The sequence below is a fragment of the Oryzias latipes genome, chromosome 20 (assembly GCF_002234675.1).
Source record: "Oryzias latipes chromosome 20, ASM223467v1".
Lineage (NCBI taxonomy): Eukaryota > Metazoa > Chordata > Actinopteri > Beloniformes > Adrianichthyidae > Oryzias > Oryzias latipes.
The window spans coordinates 18,011,437-18,039,288 of NC_019878.2; the positions used below are offsets into that span (position 1 = coordinate 18,011,437).

The 27,852-nt window shown below is 38.3% G+C and overlaps 1 protein-coding gene across 2 annotated transcripts; it reads left to right on the plus strand.

Moving 5' to 3' along the window:
- The first annotated feature begins 258 nt into the window (after nucleotides 1-258).
- On the plus strand, nucleotides 259-23,179 carry zbtb47 (zinc finger and BTB domain containing 47). 2 transcript variants are annotated; one of them, XM_020712578.2, is made up of 7 exons: nucleotides 259-996; nucleotides 15,605-16,981; nucleotides 17,305-17,404; nucleotides 19,770-19,885; nucleotides 20,758-20,902; nucleotides 21,876-22,277; nucleotides 22,358-23,179. In XM_020712578.2, exons 1-7 carry the CDS (start codon nucleotides 994-996, stop codon nucleotides 22,414-22,416), a joined length of 2,202 nt encoding a protein of 733 aa, XP_020568237.1. In that variant the 5' UTR covers nucleotides 259-993; the 3' UTR covers nucleotides 22,417-23,179. The 2 variants fall into 2 exon arrangements, with proteins under 2 accessions (XP_020568237.1, XP_020568236.1); XM_020712577.2 differs by having other exon boundaries at nucleotides 263-996; nucleotides 17,305-17,452.
- The last annotated feature ends 4,673 nt before the right edge of the window (nucleotides 23,180-27,852 follow it).

The window sequence follows — 27,852 nt, forward strand, 5'->3', positions numbered from 1 at the left end:
CAAAATTTTTAACAAGTAAAATAAATCTGGGAAATGTAAAGTTGGGAAAACATACATCTTTTTTTATTTCCCAAGTATTTTCAAAGACCATTTTATTTAAGATCACAGGTTTTGGGACTTTTGTAATTACTGAGCCAAAAATCAATGAATCTTCATAATATTTTTATTTATTTATATGTTCTTATATCTAAGTTTGTTAAGGTTCAGGTGGGCTATAGGAAGTTCACAGAAGTTATTTTTTCATGGATAACAAGCTTTTTTAATAGTATAAAATGTATTTTATATTAAGTCATACAAAAACGTATTTTAAATTTGTGCATTCTACATGTTAAAAATATGATTTCATTTCACACATCTTGATTAAATTATAAATTAAAACTATAGTGATTTAAACGTAACAAAATAAATTAACTAAATAAAAAATACCATTAAAAATTAAAAGACAATGTGATTTATAAAAATCATTTATGTGATTAATCAATAGTGTTTTTCTGCGTGAAACTTATGAAGTTGTAGGGAATGAACTCTGTGACCCCGCATCTGTCTGCCCGCCGCCTGACGTCACTGTGTTGCCGGAGGAGCGCACCGCGCGCTCAAGCGCACGCGGCGTTCGTTTGCGCCTTTTTTCGTTCCTGTCGCCGACACGTGAAAGCAAAATCTAATTGAAAAAAAAAAAAGCCTCCACCAAAGAGGGCGAAGACATGCTGTTGTCCTTACAACTCCACCTTCCAAACAGAACCGTGTCCCTTTAAAAACGTCTGACAAAAAAAGCCCATATGATCCCCGAGCTCCAATCACCAATTCCTTCTGCAAAAGCTGCTCCTGCATTTTTGTCTGTCTGATCGCCACAGCAGCACGGGGGGAAAAAGGTCTGAGGAGGAGGCAACCACTGGAGAAATGTGACAATCCCACGAGCATTTTCATGGCGAGGGAGAAACGGGATCGAAAGGAGTTATTCTTGGACTCCTTCGAGCATCGAGACGCTGGATCAAAATGGTAGGCTGCAGGGCAGCGCTGCATTTTTTCTTTATTCTTCTTGATCTCCTGCAAATTGGAGCTACTTAGCAGGCCGATCAAACTTCTGCCTCCTGCCGATCCGGCAGCGCTTTGCTCTCGCGTGTGCATCGTCTCGGTTTTTTTTGTCGGTCGCTGTGAAGTTTGGAACTTGCCGACGCGGCGCAAGTTTAGTGGTTGAAGCCCCCAGAAGGGGACGCGGGGGCCACAGCAGCTGTGGATGCAGAGAAGGAGTTAAATTCCTTGATATCGGGGCGCTGGGGCTTCAGGAGCGGGTCGTGACCGCTGCAGATGTGGACAGGAAGAGTCACAGTGAACCTTTTATCTGCCAGCAGGTGCAGGTCAAGTGTGTCAGGAGCAGACATCCATCAGAGACTCAGGTTGGGGGGGGGGGGGGGGTCAAGTGGTCCATCTCAGGTTCCAAAATGAAAAAAAAAAAAGTTCCACTCTTTATTGGATAGGAGCAAAGTAGTGCTCAATCTCTGGGGTCATTTTGGGATACCTCATTAGGAAAGCATGTGGAGCTGGATGCAGTGGTGGCGTAATCCCAGCATGCACTCACATCTGGAGGCTTGGGTTAAAATGTGGGTCAGGTCAGCAGGGTTGGCCATGGTGGTGTTCAATGGGTGGAAGGAGAGGTTTGGTTGGTGCTTTTCCTCCTTGTGGTTGTTTTTTATTGGAGATCCATGAGTGTTAACTTGCAAAGTTTGCAGAGTGAGTTTATATTTGTGTAAGGTTTTGGTTCATCTTTGTTTTTTATACTGAAATGTAAAGAAACCTTTCCGTAGCTTTTCCTGGAAATACCTGAGACATGGAAGCAGAGCATCCGTTGATTTCAGGTGAGCGGAAAACATGCTCAATGAGAATATTAATTAAAAAATTAGGGACACAGAAGAGTCAGAAATTACCTTTCAGAAAAAAAAATGTAAATAATAATAATTTCAGTTCTAAGGAATTGATAGCTAAAACATCTGGCATCAAAAAACATGTTTGCAGAACTATTAAAGTCCCACTCCAACCATCTTCTAAAGCGTAGTTTGTCTATTAATTATGATGCCGTTTTTAGGTAAAATTAAAAAACCTGCGTCGTTTTCTAGGGCATAGTGTCTGCCGCCTGTTGCCACAGAGTAAGCCCGCCCCCATTTCCCATCATCGATCTTTTTACATGCACTCCTGCTATAGCTTACAGCCCCTCATGCCCCCAACTTTACATTTCCAGTGAAACAAAAATGGAGAGCCATATCGAAGCCATCCAGCCGTACAGTTTTGAGCCAGATGGATCTATTTATCTGCAAGTGGATGCATCAGAATGGAGCGGAGAAGGGAGCTTGTGGCCCGCTGACTGTAGCAGCTACGTTACTGCTGCAGGCTTTTTCCAACAGCACTTTTTCATCTGCTCCTAATTTACGATTTGAATAACGAAATACTCAGAAATGCAACTATAAACTTAATTTTCCTTTTATATGTCCTCCATCGTGAGGAAAATGCTTCAAGAAAATGTTAAAATGTAATTTTATTGGAGTGGGTCTTTAAAGTAAAGGGACATGATGCATAAAAACAAAATCTAGAAATTTAAATTAAAGAGAAAATTCCTAATAATTAAATAAAAGCCAAAAATAAGGACATTGGTGCCCAACAACAAGAGATACTTAAACTAAGGGGAAGTTTTGAAAAAACTAAATTATAAAACAAACCTAAAAAGAATTTAAAATTAAGGTAGAGAAGGCTACTGAGGAAAACAAAATCACCCAAAAGTTACCATAATCATATTAGCATAATAATGATGGGCTATCTATACAATGGAATTATGTTGTATCTAACCTGTTTTTTATTTTATTTTTTAAATGAAAATGGAAAGATCTCCACCTCAAGCTGTAAGTCACACACATGCTTAAAATGTTGGTCAGCGCGGTCCGGTTCCAGCAGCTCTGTTCTTCCTCTCAGGGTGCTGGGAGTTTTTACGTAACTGCTCATTCAGGGCAGCACTAACCACCCTTGACTTTGAGGCTCCAGAGTTTCTGGGTTGTTTGGTTGGTGGCGGGGATCCGTCCTCATCCTGGTTGACAAGTGCAGCCATTCTTTAGACCCGGCAACCAAACGCCTGCACGCATCTCAGGCGTCTGCTAGTGTGTGGGGGGCTGCTTTCCTCTGAAGCTCAGGGGGGGCACTGGAGGTGCTGCTAATTTATGGCCCTGAGATTAAGAGCGGTGGACAAGTCCCTGCAGACAGCAAGGTCAAACTGTCTGGGCTTATGTAAGGTTTCTTTTCTTCTGGTTGCTTCAAACAGCTGAGCTCGTTTGAAGCAAAGTCAGATTGTTTGTCCTCTGCTGTTACATGAGAAGAACTTTCTCTCCAACCCTGCTATACTCCTTTTTTAGTTTTTTTTTTTTTTTTTTACAGCTTTAAAGGGATTTTGTAGCTTTTCATGGTCAGACATTTAGAAATCAGGACTGCTTACATGTTTTTGTGAATAAATTCTGCCACAACCCTAGACTCAGATCCCTCAAGATAATGAATGTTTCTCCTAAAGCACAAACAGTTCTTCAATTTCTGTTAACAAGCATAAGAATATCTCTAGTATCAAGTTATGACATCATCAGGATTAATTGTTGTCCATAGATGACATTATAGGTTTTAAAATGCTAATTTTGCCATAGATTTTTCTTTTAACCCACTCTGATGAAAATTCTGTTTTTAGCATGTTCCTGCAGCATTTTGTGGACAATGGAGGACATAGATGAAGAAATTAAGGATTAAAACTGCATTTCTGAATATTTCTTTATTCAGATTGTTGTGAATCAGAAGCAGACGAAAAAATGCCATTGGAAAAAAATCTTTTTGGGATGTAGAAAATATGATGGGCGGGCCGCAATCTCCCTTCTCCACTCTATTCTGATGCATCCTTTTGCAGACAAGTAGATCCGTGTACCTCTTCGTTTTCCTCGTCTGACTCAAAACTGCACAGCTGTAGTTCCGATATTGCTCTCCATTTTTGTTGCACCAGTAAGGTTGGGGGTTTGAAGGGCTTTGAGCTAGTGGGAGACTGTGTAAAAACAGGTGGGTGACGGGAAGGGGGGCAGAGGTGCCAACAGTCCTGCCCACAACTCAGAGTCAAATTTCTAATGAACTCTGCAGAGACTATGTCCTAGAAAATAACACAGAAGTGGGGATTTTTTCTAAAAAAAAATGGCATAATCATTTGAAAATACATCAAACGATGATTGGAGGGGGATTTTAAAAGAAGACATTGTAATTTGTCCATAAAAAATGTGCAATATATAATTTTTAATGCACAGCCAATGCAGTCTTGTTAAGGTTTGTCTGGGATTATTTCTTGCAGCTTGATATATAAGTAATTAATTTTCTGATCTGTATTTATTCTAAAGAAACCCTTTCCATGCAAATGAACACAATAAAAGATAAAGCATTAGGGGAAATGCAGAGTTTGTTTTTAGATTAAAACACATGTCCTCTATTTATAAACTTAATTTATTTACCCCATGACTCTTAAAGTGGAACAATGCATCCTAAATTATTTACTGTGTTTTTTTGCATAGCCTCCAAACTACAGGCATTCACAAATTCTCTTGTTGCTGTTTTGATTTACAACTATTATACATGAAAATCATTTGGTCTCACATTAAAAGTCTTTCTATTTACAAACCACAGCCAAGAATAAAGAAACTGATAGTGACCCCCCCCCCCCCCCCCCTCCTCCTGTGAAGCAGCCCTGTGCACTGAGGCTGTGAGGAGACAAAAATGGCTTTCTGTTCATGAATCCATCAGCTTCATGGCTGAACGGGCACTATGGGACATTTCTGTGAAGATCTTGGTAGCAGTTTTTTTTTTTTTTCGTTGATGGGACCCAGCTGAAAGGAAAAAGTGTGATTTTCAGCAAATATTTGATGCAAAATGTTAATAATTGAAGATGAAAGTTGAACAAAAATAAAGGAAAATCACAAAGTGGAGTTTCTTGATGGTCATCTTTACAGCAGACATAAATGGATCGTCACGTCAGGTGGAGAGATGGCGAGGATTAAAGAGTGAAAGCCAGGAAGATGGTTCACATTGAATGATGTCATGGTTACAGCCTCCCTCTTCTGTACACCATAATCTGACTTGCATACAGTTATGTGAACAGATTAACGCACAATATTTGATATGATCTGCTTTTCAGATTAATCCAACAAAGGGAGCTGCACTCCTTCTTGATTTCCCCTGCTGTTTGTTGAAATACCAACTGTGGGGTCAGTAAATTAAGTTGGAGCAAAAAATATACCAATGTTTACGTTTGATTTTTTTGTAAATAAAATTGATTGTAGAAATAAACATAAAAAGATTATATTTGGACTGATTTGTTTCAATGTATCCAGAAAAAAGCCAGATTCGACTTTTTGCTTTCCAATCCTGGTACTCTGGCCTGGGATTTCAATCCAGAGCGACATCAGCTCTGGGTGGAGTTTGGCGGCTCTTACCAGAGGGATGCTGAGGACTCTTTGGAGAACAGAAGTGCATGAACAAATGTCAAAATTAACGATCTCCTCGCCCTTTCCTGACAAGAGATCTGAACTGGAAGAAACCTGTCGTTGGAAATCAGGGATGTTTTTATCCTGATGGGCACGAGCACATTCAAGACACTTTTAATCTTAAATCTTCAACCTTTTAGCATGAATTCTGACTTTAAGCTTTCAGTAATCTGTCCTTCCCTCGGAAAGCCGATGCCTCCCTTCTCCAGCAGTGTTTCCTCTCTGTCCTCTATGACCTTCTCATCGCTCATATCAACACCCTCCACACAAACACGGCGCTGCCACAGCAGAAAGATCCCGCTGATAAGGAGCTCCTCGCTTTAACGTTGGTCTCTGGGCTCTTTGTGTCACGCACTAATAGGGGCGGGGGAGATATCCCCATTTCACCCTTTCTCTGACTGCTGCTGCATTTACTTTTGTGCTGTCTGTCGATAAAAGTGTGTCTTTGTGGAATTCTTTGTGCCACAGGTATTTGGCATTGTGTCTGGTGCTTACTGATGAATGCATACTCATCATCCGTCTGCTGTATGGTACACATGGTGCCAGCTAGGGAACAGAGTGTGATGACTCCAGCAGAGCGGTGTTGTGTGCAGCATTGTGTGTGTTTGAGGAGGAGATGCCAGCGCCGCGGGGCCCTCTCTTGGCCTGCCTTCCTGACTCAGCACTTCCTCTCCCAGCTCATTGGCCCAGTCGCAACCTTCCTGGCGGACGCTCTAACCTCAGCCCCACCTCTCCCTACCTCCAGGCGGCTCGTTTGATTATCCAACTGCTTGTCATCCCGGCTCCAGACGACTGCCGGCCTTCTTCCAGCAATGCCTCTGACCAACATGCACTGTTCTCCTCAGCTTGGGATGACACACACAGCCCCGCTGAAAAGGCTCTTCAGCGGATTCAGTCCAACACATGCTGTCAAATTCTAATGCACTCCATGTGACCGAGATGTTCCTCACGCTGAGTTCTTATCCCTATTTTTGTTTGTGCTTCCCAATTTCATGCTCGGGTAGAGGCATATCAGTTGTAGATTGGCTCGTCACCTGTGGTTGCATTAACATATAGATGAAAATGTATTTAAATCCAATAGTGGGAGCTTTTAGAGCTCCACCACGTACGGGCCAAATCCCAACTGCTAGATTAGGACGGGGAAAAGCCCACAGCGGAGAAGGGAGATGGGATGTCTGGGATTAGCCCTTGGGCTGATAATATTGTCTTTAGAAATTGCAGCCAGCGGTGAATGATGTGGTTTAATAAGTCAAACATTTAATTGGCTGAAGGAAATGATTAGCTAAATTGGTGGAACAACCACTGTTAAAGACAATTTAGGATTTCATTATGACTATGCTAAAGTCTTTCTGGTTCATATTTTACCTCATGTCTCTTTTTGAAACAACACAAGTAGAGCTGGATTTTTTTGGCTCTCTGATTGTGTTATGGAATTTTGTTCTAAAAACCATTTTTTTCAGAACATATTTGTTCATAAATCTTGAGAGGGAAATCCAATTTAGCCATGGCATTTTCAGTATTTTCCTTTTTTTGAAAAAATTCTTGCGTGATTTATTTTCATGCATTATATAGATAAAGTGGTCCTTTGCATTAATATCATAAGCTATGAATGTATGGCGTTTTAATACCATACAAATCTGACAAACACAGCTGATCAGATGTGCATTAAACTCCTCTGTGGGTTTTTGTATTTCTGCTATAAAATGTTCATTCCAGTCGATCTGACCCCATTGACCCCATTTGTGTTGTTTTTCTGCCCTTTTTTTTGATGATTCTGTTGTTCTCTCTAATACCTTTATTTCTCTGATTTTTCATTGTTTTAAAAGAGTTGGATTCTGATGCCATTCTATATTCTTTACATCCCTATTCTTTTGTTTTTGTTGTCTCTTTTGTTTTTTATTGATCTTTGCTTCTAAACGTCTTTCCATTTTTGTCCTCGTTGTGATAATGTTGTAGTTTGTATATGTTTGATGTACTTTTGGCTTGTTTGACCCTTTTTTCCATTTCATTGTCATTTTATTTTATAAATGGATGTTATTGAAGCACTTTTTGCAGCAGAAGGAGGCTGGGCTTCTGCCTGCTTTTCCACAGTCAGAAAACAAAAGCAAAACTCCTGCAGGATGCAGAGAAATAGTTTGTCAGATTAGCCTTCATCCATTTTGAATTAGATCTACATCCCTGACTCTCCTGGACCCCACCTGTTTATCAGCTAGGGCAGGAGGGGACAAAATGCAGAGGACACAATGTTTTTACCGCAATGCTTTTTAATAGCTGCCTTTCAGGAATTCCATCCCCTTCCCATTTGCTTTGGGTGTGTCTGCACATGAGTGAATACGTTTGACAGAGACTTCTTGATTGTGAGACCAAACTTGCAGCTTTAACTGTTTGATCAGGCCCACCACGCTCCACTCTTTGATGATGACTCAGGGAAATGGATGAGCATGTAGGGTTCGGTGCGGTTCTGCCAGTGAGTGAGATGAGGCCTGACACGCTGCCCACTCTTCTCCCTCTGGGTGTCAGTCATGTGGAGCTCGGTGTCGGCGCCTCAGCGGGCCGCATCCCTGTGAGGAGGCCTGCTGAGTCTGCTCTTTACTGTTGGTTGAAGTGCTCCGTGGTTGGACGCGGCTTTCCACTCCCGGTGACATGCAAACGAGTCCGGTGGCTGAAGAAGGGGGCGGTGCCACAAGCTCCTCGCTGTCATAACCTCTGGGATCTGCTGTTGTTCCATGTGGGAGATGTGGGCAGTTTGACATTTGGCTGGGAGTGAGTTGCTTGTTGTTTGTAATTATTTTAATGAGTCTTTAGTGAGATTTTAAAAGTTAGACTGTAGTTGTTTTGGGTGGTGGGTAAAATATCAGGTTTTTCATTATCAGGACAGTTTGTGTCAATTAAAATACAAATTTACTTCTGTAAATAACACATTTTTAATCAAAACCATCTGGATGAAATATTTTGTACACATTTTAAAGATAATTATTAAAATTTTCATGATTCTTATTTTGTTTCTTCTAGAAGCATTTTAAGTAAAATATGTTTTCTTAATCAAAAGGTTTACATAAAGCTTAGTTGGCAAAAAAAAAAATGTTGTATAAGTATGTATATATTCAGACGTTTCTTTTATAAAGTTTTGTTTACACAAAGGGAGTGATTTAGACAGGCCCAAAAGCTCACAGACGCTGTTTATATTCACACCACATTTTGAATAAACACCAAATTGTGGATTATGTAATATTGTAATAGAATGACACATTTACACAGTTTGTGCCGCAGCAAGAGGGAAGATATTCAGAGTAATCCCTCGACAGCGCCAGATGATGCTGTAATGCTGTGCATCATTTGTGGCCATAATTTTTTTTCATAATTCACCAAAAAGTGAATTTATTATGTTTGATGGTCTGACATTTATTTAAAAAATCTCCAGGAGAGTTTGGATAAAAAATAATGTCTGCACTGTGATCTGGAAACATCTGATTGAGTAGTTCATTAGCACTTCTCTTGTACCGACATGCTAAAATGATCTGAACAAAAGTATAATATCCCAGCAGGGGGAGGTACAGATCTCACCAATTTGCACAGGTGTTCCTCAGGGTTCTGGTCTTGGCCCTCTTCTGTTCTCTATCTACACCAAGTCTCTGTGCAGCATGATTTGCTCACATGGGTTCTCTTACCACTTCTATGCTGATGACAGTCAGCTCTTCCTTTCTTTTCCTCAGGTTGACATCATTGTGTCAGCTGGTGTCTCTCCCTCACAAGTCCAGGCCTCAAGGGCCAGTGTGTGCAGGTTTTCCGGATATCCTTATATGGTTTATTAAAGCCTTGGTGCACTCATGGCATATACATGGATCAGGTGTAAGAAGGCTATGCTGGAAAACCAGCAGGATTGCCCTTAGTGCCCACCCCTGTCTAAGACCTCCACTTGGATGGAAGAAAAACATCTTCAGCTGAACCTCTCCTTGTAGTCTTTCCTGACACTCCCTCCATTAAGCACAACTTGAGCTCAATAATCGTCCCTACAAAATTAAATTTAGGACCATCTGAGCTTTAAAGAAAACATTTCTGCCATTTTCATTGTCAGCAGTTTTTCTGTGCAACATTCAGAAGATCAGACCTAATTTTAGGGTTAATGCCACTCAACTTAATGTGGAAACACTTGTTTTTCTCGCAGATTGTTTATTGTAATCCATGTGTAATAAGGGCTCCCAGGCTGCACACACAAGTTTCTGCTGACGATCCAAAATGCCTCGTTTTAACCAACCAATAGGAACTTGTCACTCCTCTCTTTAATTCTTTCCACTGGCTTCCATTAGCTGTCAGATTGAAAGCTCTGTCTTCCACCTACAGAGTAACAAACTCCAGAGCTCCTCTGTACGTTAACACTCAGGTCCCTGTCTAAACCCCTTCATTCACACTACACTCGGCAAATGAGCAACATCTGCTGGTTTCTGCAAACTACAAGAAAAAGACAAAAATTGAATTATTTTACAACTTTCTGGGCCCATTACACATAAAAGAGCTCTTTCTGTCTTGTTTGACTGCACTGTGTGACCCTGACCTGTTTTTTTTTTGCCTGTTTTGTTCCTCAATTGTTAGTCATTTTGGATAAAAGTGACTGCTAAATAACTATATATAGATGTAAAAAAATGATTTTTTTAGAGGTGTCCTGTCAGCCATGATTTACTCATGTGATCTAATTTTTCTTGTTTTCAATCCAACACTGTACTGTTATCTGCATCAGCCTTTTATGTTCTGCAAGAAAGTGAGATGGTTTTTTTTTTTATTGCCCTAAAATGTTCCAACCCTGAATGCTGTACTGTGAAAACACCCATCAAGACCTCCACAACAGAACCGTCCCGTTTCATTGCTGTCCTTGGCCGATGATGGATGATCTGTTTTCTAAGGATGAGCAAAGCTTTGATTGATGTCAGTTTAAATGATGCCCCCGGTTGGGTGCATCAGTAATCCTCCCCGTGGTGCGTTTGTCGCAGGTCAGGCCAACATATGAATAATGTATATGAAGACATCCAAATGAGAAGCTGGGCAGAGGCACTGCTCCTCTAATGACAGCAAACAAGCTCTCTGCCTGGCATTTACAGAGTCATGGAGGGAGGTGGGGAGATGAAGCAGAGATCAGGGAGGTAGTGACACATCTGAGGAGTCAAGTTCATCTGTCAGCACAAAGTATTCTCCCTGTTTGTCCGGTTAAAATATGACGGCATGGAAAGCTTGTGGTCTTTGTTGCAAATTCTGACATCTATGATTATTTACTATATAGTTATTGTTCTTTATAGCAAACCTTTGTAGCTGTAAAATGATGTCCACATTTGAATTTTGCATCTATTCTCATGTCATCAAGGGTCCGTCAAGCCAGGCGCCCTTCATAACCTTTTGGCAAAGGGTCATTCGGTGGGTTCTGAAGATATAAAGATAGATGAGCAAATATGGATAAATTAACATTCAAATTCAGCTGGTTTGCTTTGCTTAAGCTTTTGTTTTTTTTTTTTTCACAAATAACTTGATTTAGTTTTACGTTATATACTAACTTACAACCGCCTCATTTATGGAGTCCTATACTGTTCATAATTAAATAAATAAATATTTAATTAAATAAATAAATATGACCTCATGCAAATACACAATAAACCAATAAATCTCTCATAAATATATAAAAAGATCATGAAATTGTGAAAAACCTGCACACAGATTTTAAATTAGCCATTATATTATTCAATATATTTAATTTTGCTTTAAAAACCTGTTCATTATTTTAAAACAGCATTTTAAAATATTCATTTTAATCTTGTTGAATATTATTATAATTCTGTCTTTTTCAGAAGCTCGTATTTCAGAATCAATATTTTCCAAAGTAGCTTTGTTTTTATTTCATGTTGCTGTTTTTCACAATGGCTGGTATTAATTTATTTCAAACCTGTATCACCGGATTGTTAAATGAGATAATAATTCACATTTAAATATATAGTAATGATTTCCAACCCATTCTCAGAGGTAGATGCCTCCTATTTGCTGTCTTTCATTGTTGACTTGAGCTTTTTTTTGTTCCTTGTGAATCCCAGAAGAAAAAGCGGATCATCCCTGATGTGTGAGCAGAACTTCCAGCTCACATCTTACACTCGATCTGATTAGAATTGCCGTGTTTTGCCCTTGGGCAGTGTCTGTAGCCTCACATAGGGAGAGATTACCTGATCTCTGTTCCTCTCGCACAGAGTCCAATTTAGCTCTATAGAACTATGAATAAATCTGACACGTAATTGAATTCTTCAAACAGCAGATTCTCAAGGTTAGCCCCAAATGCAAATACAGCTGGAACAGCGACAGTGTGCTGGTATTTTTCTTCAGAGGCAAAATGGAAAAATCCTAAATATGTGGATATTTTAACTCTAAGAATAACCAGTAGTTAAACTCTAAAGATCCATTCCTCCTAAAAGTAAAATGTGTTTTATCTCTAAAATGCCAAAACACAAATCTGCATAATCTTTCATTTGTTTCTTTGTAGGTCCACCCACTTGTTATGATGAAAATATGCAAACAAAAGGAAAAATTGGAGGTTAAAGCTTTACAGCTCCAAAATGTACCAAACAAATATTCAAAGATTTTAGAACCTATAAATAAATGGGAAACTTTTTAATATTGATATAAGTATTAATATAGATATTTTCTTTCATTTGTGTAATTTGTGTTTTGTGATGTGCATCCTCTGCTGTCCCTCGGGGAGGGTGAAGTGAGTGGGTGTGCTGCGAGAGCCAGCTAATAGGAGGGAAAATGCACTGAATACCAATGCACAGGCCACTCAGACCTTGCAGAGACCAAACACCGTTGTGAGTTGTGCATGAGTTTGTGTCATATGTGTGTGTTGTTGGTGGTTCTGTACGTGTGCCTTGTTTGCTGCTCTCTCCTGCCTCACATCCCGTCTGGATCGAAACCCTGCCCTTCCTGTGCTAAAATAAACCCACCTTGGGAAGTTGAGGACCTTGCACAGAGCGCTGATTGTTGCACCTTTTGTTTTTTACCCTGGCTTGCATCACATACTGCATCATCCACAGACTTTAGTGTTCTGCTTAATTTCAAAAACAATGTGTAAGAGTTTAGTTCAACATTAATATGTAACATTGACATATCAAAAGTCTAAAAGCAAAAGTTAAACACCTTAGGTCTGATTTTCTGCAGCATCTGCATCCTTGAAAGTCTTATTTTTTCACATTTGTACCCAAAATACCTAAATAAAATAAATAATAGGACAAAGTTTCCTCCTTTATCTTCCTTTAAAACACTTTTTTGGTCATTTACAATCCATTTATTGATTGATTGTTAATTCTGACCTGCACATAGGGATTCACTAAACATTAAAATATTTGTTCAAAGTGTCTTTTTGTGTGTTTATGCTGGAATTACAATCCCAAATGGGACATTCAGAGTTATAAGAATCCCACAATGTTTCTTGAGAACTGCAACAGCCTCATTTATTTCAGTCAGAGTTTAATTAGAGAAAAGCTGCGTTCTTTAGAAATGTTGGGTTTACATTTTGCAGGGAATTAGTAGGAAAAGACCATTTAATAAAGCTTATTGTTGTGACAGAAAAACCCCTTTTATGTTAGCTGAAGAATGTTGGTGGTAGGTTTGTTTTCTTAACACAACAGTAATTATTGAATTTAACCCTTGTGCTATCCTAGGCACTTTAACGTTGGGAGTTGGGTCATCTAGACCCACTAGACAGTGGTCTGAACCTTTTTTCTTCAATGATTTGTGATCTTCACTGGTGTCCATGGATTACATGAAATCTTTCCACCTTTATCCACCTTTGTCATGGTAGGGAGAACACGTCAGTGCAAGGGTGGGGTCATCTGAGATAGCACAAGGGTTAGAGTGGAAAAAAACAAGAAAATAAACTGCAATAAGGCTCTCATAGCTAAAGTTGTTGAAACTAATAACCATGTTTGGGGCCAAGTTATGGACAATTTTCTATTTGATGGGTTATTCCACATTAAAAAGTATATTTAGGTAAGAAATAGAAATGTATGAGAGCAGACCGTTCTTGTTATTTTATCACATGTGCCTCCATGTTTCTTCTTTAACTGAAAAAACACAAATCAGTGGTATCTGAACACGATAAAGAAGTCACGCAAGTATAGACAGTCAGTGTTTGATTTGTTCAAGGGTTAACCCTTGTGCTATCTTAGATGACCCCACCCTTGCATTGACGTGTTCTCCCTACCATGACAAAGGTGGATAAAGGTGGAAAGATTTCATGTAATCCATGGACACCAGTGAAGATCACAAATCATTGAAGAAAAAAGGTTCAGCTCACTAGTGGGTCTAGATGACCCAATTCCAAATGTTAAAGTGCCTAAGATAGCACAAGGGTTACTTGAATCACCGAATCATTAAAATCAATTGTTTAAACCAATTGATAGATATTTTTTAATCATATTACAAACTTGAGCTTTTTAAACTGGTGTTTGCAGATGACACTGGTCTAGTGAGAGCAGAGAGAGCAGGTGGAGGTTTGCTTTTGAAAGGAGAAGAATGAAGGTCAGCAGCAGCAAGACAAAATATCTGTGTGGAACACTGACGTTATATAGAGTAGAGGTAAAGAAGGTGGAGGACTTTAACCCTTGTGCTATCTTAGATGACTCCACCATTGTAGAGGTAATGAAGGTGGAGGACTTTAGCCCTTGTGCTATCTTAGATGACCCCACCCTTGCATTGACGTGTTCTCCCTACCATGACAAAGGTGGATAAAGGTGGAAAGATTTCATGTAATCCATGGACACCAGTGAAGATCACAAATCATTGAAGAAAAAAGGTTCAGCGCACTGTCTAGTGGGTCTAGATGACCCAACTCCCAACGTTAAAGTGCCTAGGATGGCACAAGGGTTACAGACTTGGGGCTAAAACATGGGTTTGTAACCTTCAATGCTAAAAAAGCAATTTCTTACCTCCCACTTCATCATTTAGAATATTAACTCTATTTATGTTTTTGTGGTCATCAAGCAATTCATCTAGCTTTTAAATATTTACATTGATTGAATTATAAAAGTGTTAAATTTTTCCATAAATAATGACTTTTATACGGTACTTTTACTTTTGACAGCAGCACATACAAGTTCCTTTCAAAATAAAGTGCTAATGAGATCCTCTGGCTGCAGCAGATGGATGAAAAATGCAAGACAATCAAACTGAATTTTTTTATCAATAGGACTTTGCAGCGGTTTCATTCTTTTTCTTGTTTTGCTATCGAACATAAACATGACAACATTGATGTACAATCCAGATTTTTCTTGTTTATCTGCACATGTAAATGCAAATATATACTCAAAGAATTTTGCCCCTGAGCAACAACAAAACACTGTTGTGCAGCATAGATTAGAATATTCCCTTAACTGACTTTATATTTATTCAAATTGTTTGTATTTTCGATTTTTAAGGAAAGAGCCACAAGGTAGGGATAAAAGATATTTGTGGCTCAGGTTGCAGGCCTATGGTCTAGAACAACACAGAGTGTGAGAAAGAGGTGAAGAGGCGTTTACAAGCAGGTTGGAACGGGTGGAGGAAGATTTCTGGTGTGATGTGTGACTAAAGGGTGTCAACAAGAATAAAAGGAACGTTGTAGAAAACTGTGGTGAAAGTAACCATGTTGACTATGAGAAAGGAGGCAGAGCTGGAGGAAGATGCTGAGGTTCTTTTTGGGAGTGATGAAGATGGAGAGGATCGGGAATTAATCTATGAAAGGAAAAGCTCATGTTAGATGTCTTGGAGATGAATGCTAGGTAGCAGATTGAGATGACTAGGATACTTTGAGAGGAAGATAGGATTGTGTCCCCTAAAGGGAACAGCCGAAAACAAGAAAAGGTCATTTTAAATTGACTGTAGAGTATTTTTAAAATATTTTTTGTTTACCGTCTTGTTCACCGTTTCTTTGTAAGATTCCTTTTTTTTTTACCAAACAAAATAACTTAAAATGTTAGTTCTAACAATGTTGTTGCTTGTAACTTTTATTTCCATGAGAAATTTCATGCTCCAACCTACTCTTGTGTGTTTTTTTCTTGCAGCTCATAGTGGAGAAGACCACAGATTTCCCCTCTGCTGAGTTCTCTCTGGTGGAGGATGTAGCTCTGCACTTTACCTGTTTGATGGACAGGCTGAATGAGCAGCGCCTCTTCCAACCTGACCTGTGTGATGTCGACATTGTTCTGGTGCGCCAGCACAGCACCTTTCCGGCTCACAAGGGCGTTCTGGCAGCCTACAGCCCTTTCTTCCACTCTCTTTTTGCCCAAAGCAAACAGCTGCAGCGCGTGGACCTGTCTCTGGACGCCCTGACATCCCAGGGCCTGCAGCAGATCCTCAACTTCATTTACACCTCCAAGCTTCTGGTCAGCAGCTGCACCGTCCGCGATGTGCTCAATGCCGCCACCCTGCTCCAGATGACTGACATTGCAGCCTCCTGCCGGGACCTCATCAGCAGCCACTCGCTTAGAACCCCTTGCACAGATATGGTCAGTCAGGAAGAGGTTGGCAGCAGTGACCCTACTGCTCTGATGATGCCCCCCAGCCAGCTGTACAGGGAGATCAAACAAGAATCAGAGGTTGGTAGAGTGTACAAAAGAGAAGGCAGCACGCCGTTGACAGTCAGAGTGGAGGATGCAGCCAAGACAACTCCTCAGATAAAGCAATACTACCAGGAAGAGGAGTGTGCAGGAGGCGGAGCCAGCTCGGGCGTGGTCACTTTGTGTAAAGTGGAGGGCAACGGGGACGATTCAAAGACAGCTGATGGCCACACATCCTTCAACAGAGACCAGATCATCGTGGAAGTCAACCTCAACAACCAAACGCTTAATGTGTCAAAGGGGTCAGAGGGCAAATCGAACCCAGCTGCAGAGGGGATGTTCCGCCATCGACGTGCCAGCAAGCCTGACTCAGAGGCTGATGAGGAGAATGAAGGAGGGAGTGAAGTTGGTGAAGAAGACGAGGAGGATCTAAAGAAGGGTGACATAGCAAGGCAAAGCTGTGAGGAGGAAGACGAGGAGGAGGAGGAGGATGAAGAAGAGGAGGAGAACACTTTGAACATTCCAGGTTTGGAGCATCCAGCCATGCTTGATCGGCCTCGCCGAGGCAGCAGAGCAGTAGGTATGGCGGGCTCCACTGCGGCTATGCGGCAGACGCTCGCAGAGGCCTCGATGGCCAACCAGCGGCATGGCGGGAGGAGGATGCTGGAGGCAGAGGGCCCTGGCCAGAAGGTGAGGCTGGAGGAGAAGCAGCACTTCCCATGTAAGAAATGCCCTCGCATCTTCAATAATCGCTGGTACCTGGAAAAACACATGAACGTCACCCACAACCGCATGCAGATCTGCAACAACTGCGGGAAGCGCTTTCTTTTAGAGAGTGAGCTGCTGCTGCACCAACAGACCGACTGCGAGAAGAGCATCCAGGTATCATTCCGCCAATAAATTTCAGAATATAACCCCAATCTCCAACAACTGTTTAAATCAGTTAACTGGCGGTCAATAGTAATTAATTAGCAATTAATTCCGATCTGTCTCACTATGTTCTCTTATACCCCCCTCTACTGAGCTGCAAGCCCCCTGCTGTGTGTTTGAAGATCATTTGCTGCTTTAATCTACTGAATCTAATTGCCTTTTTTCTTGCCACACTCAGAAAACTGCATGAACACATGAAGTGTGTGAAAGTGAAGAGTTCAATTCTGAACAACTGCGATGACCCGTCTTTCTTCTGCGAATGTTTTTCTTTCTAGTGTGTCACGTGTGGAAAGGCATTCAAGAAGCTGTGGTCGTTGCACGAGCACAACAAGATCGTCCACGGATATGCAGAAAAGAAGTTCTCATGCGAGATCTGTGAGAAGAAATTTTACACTATGGCTCATGTCAGGAAGCACATGGTTGGTGAGTGACGGGAAAACTCACTTGCCCTGTAACAATCCCGTTACCCAGTGCATTTTTAAACAGTGTTTTCTTTTTTTTACTGGTTTTGTTTTTAGAAAAAATCTGTAGTTTTACAAATTAAAAGCTCAATTATATAGCTTTAATATTTGTATTGTCATGTTGTTATTATAAATGAACTAGTTGTATTTGCTATGTATACATTTTCCATTTGCAGTAAAAAAAAAAGATTCTTTTTGTTTCTAAAATGTATCACGCTTTAAAAGCTAAGCAATATTACACAACATTTTAATTTAACCCCTTTATGTGTGAAGTCTATGAAAAAAACATTGAATTTTGGTGAAGCTATATTAGGTGGAGTCCTGGATTTCATTTAAATTCAATGGCTAAATTTTAAAAACACGATCCTGTTTCTATATCTCATCAGGTCTACTCAAGACTAACATTTTATGCACATTTTAGTGCTTATTTTGTAACCTTTCATTACTTTAAACAAAGTAAATGATAAGCAAAAAGTACAGTTTTGATATTTTAATTCAACAGCACAGTTCTGCTTTTAATTTGAAAATTTAACAGTGTGATCATATCTGTATCCATGGAAGCTAAAGTCCTCCCGCTGTGGTATTCATAAGTTGACATTCTCTCCTTTGTGTGAGTGTGGGTGTGAGTCCCGCTATATAGAGGGCATGCAGGCCTCCATAGTCTTTACCACACCTCCCACAAACTGTGGGGTAAGATTAGAGGCTCATGGGGAAAAAAGAAAATCTCACAATCTCCACAGATATATCTTTTACATATAAATGACCATTCTGTTCCTCACTCTGCGCGCTGTCAAATATATTTTCTGCATGGAGTTAACTTGAAAATATTTAAATACACTTTTGATTTTTTTTTTTTTTTTATTGTTTCAGAGGGTAAATATAGTTCTTACTAGCATATCCTCTCTGCAGATCATGCATTTTAATTTCAAAGAACTCCCTTTGGAAGAATAACCACCGCAGCAAGAAGTAGATTAAAGCAGCACAGTGTGAAGATCTGCATTTTCATATGATTGTTTGAACATTTATAAAAGTAAAAGCACATCTTCATGATTTACACTTAGGTTTAAGACAATAAAAAATCGAATATAAACTTTATAAAAACTTGATTAAAAAACGTAAATGTCAGGAAATAGTGGTTGTAGAATGCATGCAGTAGATGAGGGCCATGATATAGGAGGTACCTCTTACATTTAAATAAAATAGACAAAAAACAGAAAACAACAGCAATTAGGTGTCTAATTAGACACTAAAAACGTAAAAAAAACAGAAAATATGACAACACTTTAACAATAAATGTGTCTAAATACCACAAAGTAAGAAATCTGATGAGAATTGATCAACAATCTTTTCAGCAGCATATAAAAAGCATTCAGGGGTGTTTAAGAGGATTCATGGAGGAAAAATTCTACAAACCAACATGCATGCTAATATTATTCGTACTAATAATAATAACCACTGATGCACACCCAATTGATAATTTGATTTCATAACAGCTGTTTTATTGAACTGATCACATCACATGCAATTTTGTTGGTTTGCTAAGTAAACTTTAGTTAAATTTGCTCACAGAGATTAAGCTGTATTTGTATTTATAAAAGCATTTGCACTGCTTTAAAATGAGGTTCTAAATTGTTGACGAAACATAGATTATAATGCAATATCCTGTTTGTCTTTGCTATGAAAACTTTTTATGTTCTTTATTTGTAGACAGAAACTCTGCATTTTTCTTTCTGCAATAGACAAAATTTGTTTGTTGCCTGTTCTGTTGGGCTTTTTGAACAACTTAGCAGGAATTACTTTTGACAAATTAGACAAACAATGTAAACAAAAACACTTTTGGAATACTAGATTATTTATAACACATTTAGTGTGAATATTGTGCTCTTTGCAGCCAAATCTTTTTAGTTTTGACCGATTTCCTGATTCCAATAATCAGTATAAAAAAATAGTTGAATCACGCTTAGGACATATAGAACTTGCTTGTTTTTTCTCTAAAAAATATGCAGTCCAGACCAAAAGTTTGGACACACCTTCTCATTCAAATGAATGGGAAGGTCCAAACTGTACTGTATGTCAGACCAAAAAATTAAATGCAACATCTGCTTCATATTTTAGTTGAGATGGAATGACATGACTTCATTCAAATCAGTGTAATCAGTGTAAATATTTTTAACCCAGGCAGCCGTTAAAAAGAACCTGCAGTTGTTTACAGCCACATCACTACACCGCACTAATATGTATATGTCTGTGTGTCTGTTTGTGTGTGCATGTGTGTATAGCACATACGAAGGACATGCCATTCACCTGTGAGACGTGTGGGAAGTCGTTCAAGCGAAGCATGTCCCTGAAGGTTCACTCACTGCAGCACTCTGGAGAGAAACCCTTCAAGTGTGAGGTTTGGGCTCCTTCCACACGCTGCTGCTGCTCCTCTGCATGTCACTCGCATGAACAGTTTCAGAAACGTTCGCGTCAAGGTCAAGACATCCGGATCAAATGCCAATTTAAACAGACTCAGAACAGCGTTTTTTGAATTAGCCATTTTTATGTAGCTTATATGTGAAAAATGAGGAATTCTTGGTTCCTGTTTTATCTTCAGTACACGTTACTTTCCTTCACAAGTCATGGACCTTTAAACGAGAGCAAATAAAAGGGTTTAAAACCTGTTTGGCTGTATCTCTGCAAATAGATTTATAAAGATTCACAATGTATCCTTTAAAGACCCACTCCAATAAAGAATGTGTTTTGTAGCATAGTAGTAGGTTCAAAGGTTGTCATCTGGACTTAGTTTTTAAAGTTGAAGACATTTCACTTCTTATCCAAAAGGCTTTGTCAATTCTGACACTGTTTTTGTAGCATTTTTCTCATGACGAAGAACTTGTATAAAGAACATTAAAAATGCCTTTTGAAAAGGCTTGTGTTAATCATCAGGCCACAAGCTCTCTGCTCTGCTCTATTCTGATGAAGCCCCTTGTAGACAAAAAAAATCCATTAACTACTTCTTCAATTTCCTCATCTGAGCTGACAACTGGCTTAAAACTGTCTGGCTGGATAGCTTCGATATTGCTCACCTTTTTTTGTTGCACTGCTAATGTTAGGTTGGAGTTGTAAGGGGCTGTAAGCTAGTGGGAGAGGGTTGAAACAAAGGGTTGATGGGGAAAGGAGCGGAGGCTCATGTTTAGTTTGAGTGCTTTTATTTTTTCATGACTTTAGGCACTTTTTATGAGTCCGTGTTTGTGCTGTAGAAAGAAACCTGCTTTGCCTTCTCAGAACTGCAGCGAGCGTTTCCAGTACAAATACCAGCTGCGCTCCCACATGAGCATCCACATCGGACACAAGCAGTTCATGTGCCAGTGGTGTGGAAAGGATTTCAACATGAAGCAGTACTTCGATGAACACATGAAGACACACACTGGTGAGTCACTTTCTGGCGATTTCCATGCTCTCCCTCCTGTTATGTACATCTCTAAAGAAAGGCACTGATGTTTGTTTCTAACTGAATTACAAATAAAGGAACTGATCCATTTTTGTTTTATACTTTGATCACACTAAATAAACCAAGTAGGAAAAGTTTCAAAAAAAAAAAAAAAAACTTAAAATGGGTCAATTTGACCCAAAACATAACAGGAGAGCTAATCTGCTGCTATAAGTAAGCAGTGGTCAATAAAATTAACCATTCCAATTTTTGTTTTTTTTCTTTTAAAATTCTGACTTTAACCTTATATAAGAAAAATATATATATTTAAAAAAAGATTTACTCTTGAAATTTTGGTTAGAATTTTGTGGATTAGAATTTAATATTCCTCTAGTTATAATTTTTTAATTAAAATTTTAGATTAAATCCAAATGTTTCTTGAGATTTCCACTTTTTGGGGACTCTGCATGATTCTTTAAAGACCCACTCTAGAGAAAATTATGTTCTTGGTATTTTTTAACATGTTTTTGTTGCATTTTTTGATAATTAAGGACATATATAAAGAAAATAAAGCTTAAAATTTCTCAGAAAACGACAAATTTCGGTTCAAAATGACATAATTATAATGAAAAGACCACTGGGAATGCTTATACAATAGATCAAAGTATGATTTATTAAATATTCAGAATTTTGCCTTTAATTTATAGTAATACATTTTATTTTAGGATTTAGATTTTTTGTACAGACATTAAACTTTAATCTTTGTGTTGTTCTGCAAAAAGTCAGCCTAAATTTAAGAATAGTAAAATCATCACAATTCTACTATTTTTGAATTTTTATTTCTTCTTCTCGTAGAAATTCAACTCGTTTTCAGATAAGAAATACTTGTTTAATTACTAGACAATTCAAAACTATTGTAGAAGTTTCTTAATTGCATAAAGACTTGAGTTTTTAAGCGAGCATCCTTTTTCAGGAGAGAAGCCGTACATCTGTGAGATCTGTGGGAAGAGCTTCACGAGCCGGCCCAACATGAAGCGTCACCGGCGCACCCACACTGGAGAGAAGCCGTATCCCTGTGAGGTGTGCGGCCAGCGCTTCCGCTTCTCAAACATGCTGAAGGCCCACAGGGAGAAATGCTTCCATGTCAGCAGCCCCATGGTCACCGACTGCAACGACCCTCTTGGGCTGGACCGGACTCTGGCCTCCCCTGCCGTGGACAATTCCTGTCATTTGGGGACAGCAACAACCCCAACCACTGCCGGCCAAAGCCCACAACCCCTCCACAGCACCCAGATGTCTTTCCCCCTGCTGCACTCCATCAGAGGCTTACCGCCAACCTCACACTTACCCCCGCCACCTCCATTGTTCTCATCAGGTAGGATAAACTCCAGCAACTAACATAAGTCTGTAGCGTTGAAAGCACTTTTGTCTCCTTGTTCTTCTGTGAGCTTTTAGGGGGACTCACAGCGGGAAAGAGATTTGCACAGATGGAGAACTCAGAACTGCTGCTCTGAAGGCCTCAAAGCAAACAAACACTTTCACTCTATAGGGAAATTCTTATTATTATTCACATTAGATACTGTAACCTCAGAGTCCAGCAGTTTGTCATCATCCTGTTTTCATTTGAGATTTTCCAACACAATTCGCATCGTTTTGGCGGCTGACTCTGAATTGCTTCCCTACCCCCGTCGGCTTCTCCCTGCCCCTACATTTATCCCTCCAAGCGGAAAGTTATGGAAAAAATAGTGTCTTTAAATTCACTCTTTTATACCGCTTGATGATGTCACCAATAGTCACTAATGAGCTACGTTAGCACGGAGCTGCCAGCGCTTGGAAAATATACAACATTGGTTTTATAACTTTAAAAAGTCACAAGTTACATGTAAATGTACACCTCTGTGCTTCAGAGCACACCCACGTGAAGACATGCGTTTATCTTTGGCGCCACAAGCGCCCTACTGGGGGAGGGATAGCCAGCCCTAAGTTGGTGTCAGACACCACTACAGCTTTAAATGCCCCTACAATTAGAGCAATAGGCCAATAGGGAGGAGCCGTATGGGTAGGGAAGCAGCTCTGATTCAGCCATAGCTTCCTTGTTTATCAATCATGATCGGATCAGGAGTGTCTCTGACGCTGCAATAACCAAACGCCGATCTGTCTTTGAACATAATCCTGTATGGCATCACCAATAACCAAACCCTTTTAGCTTACCTGCTATATTTAGATATCCTAATACAAGTGTTTAGAATTGAACCCGCACCCTACATTTAACTCCGGTTCTGTTTCAGATGTACTCCTAACTGTCTTCATTTTTCTGGTCGTGATCGTCTGTAATTTGTGACCCTTTATGTTTATATCCGAGTACTTCAGAGAGTTTGGGAGACCTGAGGTGTTTGTTGGGAAACTCCCTGCGTCCAAAAAGGAACTTTTCATGACACAGGAGATGAATGACTTTGTTGCATCTCATCTTTTGCTATTTTAGCCAATAAATAAATCCTATCAAATGAATATATAAAGCTAATCTGGCCCATGTTTCTGTCTTTAAAGCAAGATTTGAAATCAAAATCTGTGTCTTCAACTAATGAGTAAAAACTAATGGATTGAGAACATTTGTAAAAAAAAATTGGTCATATTTTTTTAATGGAAGTTGATTTTTTAAAGCTTTTTTTAAATGAAAACTGTGATCTTCAGTGACTTAAACCTTATAACAGACTCTTCAGAAGATATTTCAAAAAGGAGAATTTGACATTTAGAGGAGAAGTCAAAGTCCCTGAAAGATGATTAAACGAGAGGCTCGACTGGAAACAGCTGGACTGGTATCAACCAAAGTCACCTTCACTCATGAGCATTTCCTGAATTAACACAGGTGGATTTACCTGTAATCACAGGGGACATTCGGATTCACCTCTACTCCCCTCTTAAAGTCTCTGTAACCCTTTAAAAAAGGAACTCTGCTCCATTTTTATTTGGTTTTTAATCAAAAGTCCAAAATAAAATCCTATAATTAGGGTGCTCACCCTAAAATTATAGCTAAAAGCAAACCTGTAGTTCAGTCATTTGCCTTTCATCTCTTTATTTTTGCTAGTTTTGCGATTATTTTGATTTTACAAATGTGTTTTTATTGCTGAAAGAAACTTCTAAATGGTACATTTTTTTGTGGAAACACAGAAAAGATTAATATTCAGTGAGCAAAAAAACTATTACAAAAAGCAATGTTGATTAGGTCCACAGCAATCTTTGTTAAAAATGTTCAAATATTTAACAGTTATACCAGGCAGTCAACTTAATTCAGTCACGTTTCAGGGCTTTTGCATCTGAAGTAGCTTCCATTTTTTAGTTCACTGATTACGTCCGGTGTTTAACATAACAGGACAAGCAGGAAAAATAGCACAAACACTTTTTTTTAATGCAATTAAGTTTCCAAAGTTATTATTTTTAACATTTTTGGGGAAAATCTTTACATGAAAATGTTAACGGGCAGAGTTTACATTTAGTTTACACCAATTAGAGTTTTATATGCACCATATAGAATTCAATAAAAATACAACTTTATCGATCCCACAAGATCTATAGTGGCCTTTATGTTTCAGCTCTTCAAAATTATTAAATTACGGTTCAATAAGAGAGCCTCAACATTTTATTAAAAGCATTCCTGGTTAGGATGCTGCAATACTTTCTTTACATTTAAAGTCAGTAACGTAACTCCGGAAATTTCCAAGTTGCTCCATATTCTGCTGCAGATACCAGTAAAATCACAAACTCTACACAATAGTCTGTTTTTGGTGAACGTTAAACAAATCAATGGTGGCTCTGGTTGGAGTTTGGGGAGCTATGTCCTCCATTTTCCATTCCCTCAGCAAACTTAGGTAAAGCTAATAGCATCCTTCTAAAACTTTACAGTGAGACTAAATAGAAAGCAGCATAAAAGTTCACTTTTCCCAGACATTTGAATCAGTTTGATGTGTAATAACAGTCTCAGAGCACTATTAACGCACTCCTGCTCACTTTATTTCTATAGTCTAGCATTATCCTGTGTGTAATCCTCCAATGTGTTCATTCCTTATGGGTTTCTTTTTGTTTTACATATTTACACAAATGCAGTTGAATTTCCCACTTTTTTTTTTTTGTTGGTACTTTTGGAAAGTTTGTTTTTGCTTTAGGAAATGTAAAAAAATATTGTTTTGTTTTAAAGACTTACTGTGACTCCTGATGCTGAATGCTTTTCCTAAAAAGCTAAACTGTAAAGAGTCACAAAAGATAATGTTTAACGGTACTGTGGTACTCTATTTTTTATTTGCTGCTTCAGGGCCCAGTGTGAGGCTGCCTTTTAAATTTAAGTTTGGTGCAGATAGATTTAAAATAATTAGTAAGTTATTATAATATAATCCAGAATTATTTTCAGATGCCAGTACACTAAAGAATTAGAAAACCGACTAAAATGTAAACATTTAAACTCACCAGAAAAGGTGAAAACCTTTATTCAGAAAATCAAACAAAGCATTGTGCTCAGATAATAGACTAACTCTTTCAATTTCAAAATTAAAGTTTTTTAAGAGATAATATATATCTCCTCATAAACTCACAAATTCAGCTTTTAATGTTCAGTGTTGTTACTTTCATATCACTGTATGTTTATGCATAATTGTTTGCATTAACATGTAATTTTGCAGTAAAGGAGTGATTTGGAAAGTTAAGGGGGAAATTGACCGTTTTAATGTTTTATTTCTCTGTTGTTTTTTTAAAAGCAATATCCCAAAAACTAAACTGATATAGATCTACTGTGGTTTTATTTTATGTATTGGCCTTATAAAGGGAGGAATCCAAATGTGTTTGTTATGTTTGTGATGAATTGTGACAGTAGCTGAAAGCTACAGAGGAGAGGTGGAAGGTAATTTTGCAAAATTGTATGTACTTTGAATGTGTCTGTCACAGGTAATGCGACCATAAGGTTTAAATAAGGTGGAAAAACTGAAGGTAGTAGAGTGACGGGAGCATTTCCTTCACAATTTATGGGAAAATTTGTCATCAATTTTGTTTTTAAATGCACTTTAAATATATAGACACAGGAATTATATTTAAAAAAAGATTAATGCGGAAAATGTTGTATTGGTTATTTGTTCAAATCTGCTCTGAACAAGGAGAATTAGTTCAATGTTTTTAAAGATTCTTAAAGTTAAAGAAATCAAATGAGCCAGAAGAAACTAAAATGAGTTACTGTGGGTTGAAAAATTAATAAATTACCAATTACAACTAATACAAGAGGAGTTTTTTGAAAGGCTGAGGTAATGATTATTTTCAGTAAACCTGTTAGTATTACATTTTAAAATGAGATTTATGGAAGATTATACAGATTTAGGGAAGAAATTCATCAGAAAATCACCAAACTGTAGTTTTTATGTCTTTTTAACCCTTGTGCTTTCCTATGGGGTCAAGATGACCATTGACTTGGTATTCCTACCATGACAAAGGTGGATAAAGATGGAGAGGATTTCATGTAATCCATGGACACCTGTGAAGATCAAAAACCATTGAAGAAAAAAGGTTCAGTGCACTGTCTAGTGGGGTCTATATGACCCCACTCCCAATGTTAAAGTGCCTAGGATAGCACAAGGGTTAAAACTTGAAATAATATAAAATAAAATAAACTATAATTATTTTAACTTATCAGTTAAAATCAATAGCTACAAGAGAATTTGTTAAAACCAATAACAACAAAACTGGGGGTTATTTCTATTTGTCTTTAGACTTTGCATATAATGAAGGACAGAGTGGTCTTAAACTGTAAATTTAAATTTGACAGCACCTTCCAAAAAAACATACATAGACATTTAAGTTTTTGCCAAATTCTGCAAAGGAATTTTGGGGATATGGACAAATGGCTTTTGAAGGGATTTTATTAAATATTTTATTTTTGTCAGGCAAGTCCAGTTTAAGATAAAAGGGGAAACTTGGATCTCTCATCTGAGTCAGCTTTTCTTTGGATTCACCAAATTCTTTTTTTAGAGCTGTAACCCATAATCTGTCAGGTTTGATGAATTGTACTTGTCCTTGTGCGTTATTATCATCTTCTTTTTAATGACTGTGACTCTCTGGTAAATTAGCTTTTATGTTGCAATAAAGGGCAATAATAGTATTTATTAACAATTTTCCATCTTTGTAAATCTTTAATCCATCTTGACTTTTTTGTGCGTTTGTCCCTCTAATGAAGAGGCATTTATCAAACCTTGTAACAGTTTCCTTAACTCAATTTTAAATATGATGCTTGGCACAGAAAAATTATCTTAAATTTGTTTCATTGCTGTTAGAAAAGCTTTAAAGATGTTTGGTGTTTTCAATTTACCAGAATTTATAATGTGGGATTAATATTTCAGTCTCCAAATGAATTCCAAAAAATAATTTTGTAACCAATCCGCTGGGTTATTCTGATTTATAATTTTACAATTGTTTCTATTGTTGTTGTTTTTCCTCTAACTAAATTGAAATTGAAATTCAATTTCCTGTCATTTATTTGAGAATCTCAGCAAGAAAAAAAGGAGGAAAACAGAAAAAAAGAGGGTCAAATTATTTTTAAACATTTTAGAGGTTTTTCTTTTGTCCATTTTGTTGTCTGTTTTTAAAATATTTATTTCTGCTTAGAAAACCCTCAAAAATTCTGGATAACATAAATCACTTGTTATCATAGCAGCTTAAGAAATGTCTTCTTTATAAATGTAAATTTGGTCAGTTTGAGAAAATTTATCCACTTCTAAACAAAAAATAGTTTTAACCTGTTCTGTTGCAGATTTTAAGCAACAATCTACCTTTTTATATTGATAATATAATAAATATTAAAACATGGGCCAACAAAACATAGGAAATTCTAATAAATAATAAAACTGTTTTACAAATGTTCCCACAGGCTAATACAATATAATTAGGGGATTTAATAACCTTTAATAATCAAATTGTAG

Excerpts from the sequence above, each read along its gene's own strand:
- zbtb47 (XM_020712577.2), top strand. Across the intron at positions 16,982-17,304 it reads ACTGCGAGAAGAGCATCCAG|TGTGTCACGTGTGGAAAGGC; the intron begins GTATCATTCCGC and ends TTTTCTTTCTAG. Across the intron at positions 19,886-20,757 it reads AGAAACCCTTCAAGTGTGAG|AACTGCAGCGAGCGTTTCCA; the intron begins GTTTGGGCTCCT and ends TTGCCTTCTCAG.